General features: G+C 51.2%; 1 protein-coding gene across 1 annotated transcript; it reads left to right on the top strand.

Moving 5' to 3' along the window:
* The first annotated feature begins 566 nt into the window (after positions 1-566).
* On the top strand, positions 567-3,098 carry PARS2 (prolyl-tRNA synthetase 2, mitochondrial). The gene has a single exon (XM_006139687.4). The coding sequence runs from the start codon at positions 894-896 to the stop codon at positions 2,367-2,369; it is 1,476 nt and encodes a 491-aa protein (XP_006139749.2). The 5' UTR covers positions 567-893; the 3' UTR covers positions 2,370-3,098.
* The last annotated feature ends 531 nt before the right edge of the window (positions 3,099-3,629 follow it).

The following is a 3,629-nucleotide window of genomic DNA, read 5'->3' as shown; positions in this document are numbered from 1 at the left end:
TACAATAGCAATGACATCTTTGCAAATATACCTTGTGATCAGCTCTGGCAGCTTGAACTTACTTACTAAATTTCCATATTTAATGATCCCTTCCCCAATTAAGGCCTTCCAGGTGTAGGGCTGCCAATTTTACTTGGACGTTTTCCTGGAGGTTTCATCACTTGACATAACCTTTAAGGAAAGACTCTTAGTCTTTCATTCTTGGAGACTCCAGGACAAGCCTGGAGGGTTGGCAACTAAAGAAAAAGCACTGATCATAGAGTTCAGCCTCCTAGCGGAAGGAGAGTCTTCCCTGGAAGGAAGTGGCTGTTCCAGACACTTCCTCCACGGTCTCAGGTAAAACGCTTCTCCCCGGAACTAAGCAAGGTCGGGTGTGTGGGGGGGGAGGGACACGTGCCATGGAACGTTTCTGATTGGGTAGCTGGCCCCAGCGGAGAGAGGAAAGCCGGTTGGGGCGCATGCGCACACGCTTGCAGGGCTCCGGCGGGCACTTCTGGCGTGGTGGACGGACAGGCGGGGTGCCCCCCCCCTTAGGCTTTGTATCAGCCGCTGCCTGAGGCGCGCGCGGCTCCGAGCCCAGCATCCCCCAGCGAGCGCGCGGGGCTCCAGCCTGTACCAAACGCGCGAGAGGGGGGGGGGCGAGTTTCCCGAATCTGCGCTGGGGCCGGGCCCTGTCCACGCGGGTCAGGGACCTTGTCACCGCCGGGCAGGCGCAGTGCTCGCACGCGGGGTGGCAGCCAGGGCCGGGCACCTGCTCCCGCAGAGCCGGCTGCTCCCCCACCCTCCCCCCGCTGGCTCTGAGGCGGGTCCCCTGGAGCCGTGTGGGTGCCCCGCGTGCGTATCCGTTACCTGCCCCCAGGCTGCAGCCCGACATCCCTAGGGGCTGCCTGTGCATGGCTCTGTCCCGCTGCAGGCCCCACAGCGGCGCCTCCCCTGCTCTGGGCATGGCAGGGCTGCTCAGACGATGGACGGATCTGCCTCCTGGCCAGGCCCCCGCTGCCCTCCAGCCGCAGCGCCGGCCCGGGTGTCACCAGGCTCCCACGCACAGAGCAACGCGCCTTGTGCTGTCCAAGCTCTTTCAGCCTCTGAATCTTCGGGAGGACAGCGCGGCTGGGCTGGACAGCAGATCCGATGAGCTGACGTGTAAGAGTCAGAGGCTGATGATGCAAGCAGGGTTAATTTACCCCTCCGGCCCTGGCTGCTACTGCTACATGCCCTACACTGTTCGAGCAATGGAGAAGCTTGTCAAGGTGATAGACCAAGAAATGCAGGCTATTGGGGGACAGAAGCTAAATATGCCCAGTTTAAGTTCTGCAGAGCTCTGGAGAACCAGTGGAAGGTGGGATTTAATGGGCAAAGAGCTCTTCCGACTTGCAGACAGGCACAGCAAAGAGTACTGCCTGGGACCGACGCACGAAGAGACCATCACGGACCTGATTGCCTCCCAAGGGAACTTGTCCTACAAGCAACTGCCACTCCTAGTGTATCAGATAACACGGAAGTTTCGAGATGAACCCAAGCCCCGGTTTGGCTTGCTGCGCAGCAGGGAATTCTACATGAAGGATATGTACACATTTGACACCTGCGAGGAAGCTGCTCACCAGACCTACAGCCTGGTGTGTGAGGCCTACTGCAACTTGTTTAACAGGTTGGGGTTCCAATTTGTCAAAGTGCAGGCAGATACAGGCAGCATTGGGGGTAGTATGTCCCATGAGTTCCAGCTCCCTGCAGGTGTCGGAGAGGACAGGCTGTTGATCTGTTCCAACTGTGGTTTTTCAGCTAATGTGGAAACAATAAATCCTGGCCAGACAGACTGCCCAGCTTGCAAGGGAAAATTAGCTGAGACCAAAGGGATTGAGGTTGGGCATACATTTTATCTGGGCACCAAGTACTCGTCTGTTTTTAATGTCATCTTCCACACTGCTGAAAATAAGCCTGTTCTAACAGAAATGGGTTGCTATGGCTTGGGCATAACTCGGATTCTGGCAGCTTCTATCGAGGTGCTGTCAACAGAAGACAGCATCCGTTGGCCAACCCTCATTGCACCTTACCAGGTCTGCCTCATTCCCCCTAAGAAAGGCAGCAAGGAAGAGATAGGTGCAGCAATAATGGATAATTTATATGACAGTATTGTTGAAGCCGTGCCTCAGATAAAAGGGGATGTTGTGCTGGATGACAGGACTCATTTGACTATTGGTAAAAGATTAAAGGATGCTAACAGACTTGGTTACCCATATGTTCTAATAGCTGGGAAGAAAGCTTTTGTTAATCCCCCTGAGTTTGAAGTTTGGAATCAAAACACTGGGGAGATCATGTTCCTTACTAAAGAAGGTGTAATTGAATTTTTGAGTAAAGTGCAAGTTCCCTGACTTTCCTGTCTTTGGTCTGTTATCCTTGGGATTTTAAACGAACCGCAGTTCCTGGCATTAATGATATATATATTTGGCATGAAATCTAATCCGTTTCAAAACATGAGTTAGAACTACTTTTTAAATCCTGCCCCTGTATCCCTGTTAACTTCTGTGGGTTTCACAATCATGTTCTTTTTCCTCCTATTGCCATGTGATGTACCCAAACAAAGGGGGAAACCAGCCAAGGCTTTGATCCTGTCACAATTAATATGCTTACTTGTATTGACAGTTCCATGCTTGAATGAAAATGCAGGCTCAGGCTATGTCTAGACTGCATTGCTTTTCTGGGATTCCGAAGCCCAGGGAGATTACTTAGAAACCCTGGAAGCTGAATAGCACATACTGCCTCATCTGCTCTAGAACCACCATGAGACATCATAAAGCAAAAATATCCCTCGCCAAACCCCCAACCAGGGAGGCCAGTGGCCCTGGCAGCACTAGAGAAGGCTGAGTCACTCCTAGCTTATACCTACTAATCATGGATTCCTATGGGTAGCTGGCTTGGAGTTAGGGTTCCCAAAGGTAGGGCTCCCTACCCTGCAATTCAGAAGAGTTCTGCAAAAGTCCTGCCTCAAGGATCCAGTTTCAGGGTCTTAAGCTTAAATACTAACATGTTCTTTCTCTAGCTACCGAATCTCACTTGCATACCCAATGAGCTGCCATTTTTGAATAAGAGGCTCTTGCATCCCGAGGAGCTGTCTACACTGCCCCTTCTTGCGCAAGAAAAACCCTCTTGTGCAATGCCATTATTCCTGAAAATAATTGGCATAACGGCATTGCTCGAGGGTTTTTCTTGCACAAGAAGGGGCAGTGTAGACAGCTCCTTCAGGCGCAAGAGCCTCTTATGCAAAAATGGTGACTCATTAGGTATGCAAATGAGGCTCGGCGATATTCCACACTTAGCCTCATTTGCAAATTTCTAGCGCAAGAAGCCGTGAGTGTAGACATAGCCTTTGTGAGCAAGATCTGGCCACTGAGAAAAGACATTTATCTAAGATTGATTATATTGGCTTACATCAAAGGTCCATCTAGCTCAGTATCCTGTCTTCGCACAATGGCCAATGCCAGGTGCCACAGAAGGAATGAATAGAACAGGTAATCGTCACGTGATCCATCCTTTGTCACCTATTCCCAGTTTCTAAAAAAACAGCTAGACATCATCCTTGGCCATCCTGGCTAATAGCCATTGTTGGGCTTATCCTCCATGCATTTAATTAG

The sequence above is a fragment of the Pelodiscus sinensis genome, chromosome 9 (assembly GCF_049634645.1).
Source record: "Pelodiscus sinensis isolate JC-2024 chromosome 9, ASM4963464v1, whole genome shotgun sequence".
NCBI lineage: Eukaryota > Metazoa > Chordata > Testudines > Trionychidae > Pelodiscus > Pelodiscus sinensis.
This window is presented reverse-complemented; position numbering and strand designations above follow the sequence as displayed.

Coding starts and splice junctions, on each gene's coding strand:
- PARS2 (XM_006139687.4), top strand. CDS start 894: ATGGCTCTGTCCCGCTGCAGGCCCCACAGCGGCGCCTCCCCTGCTCTG.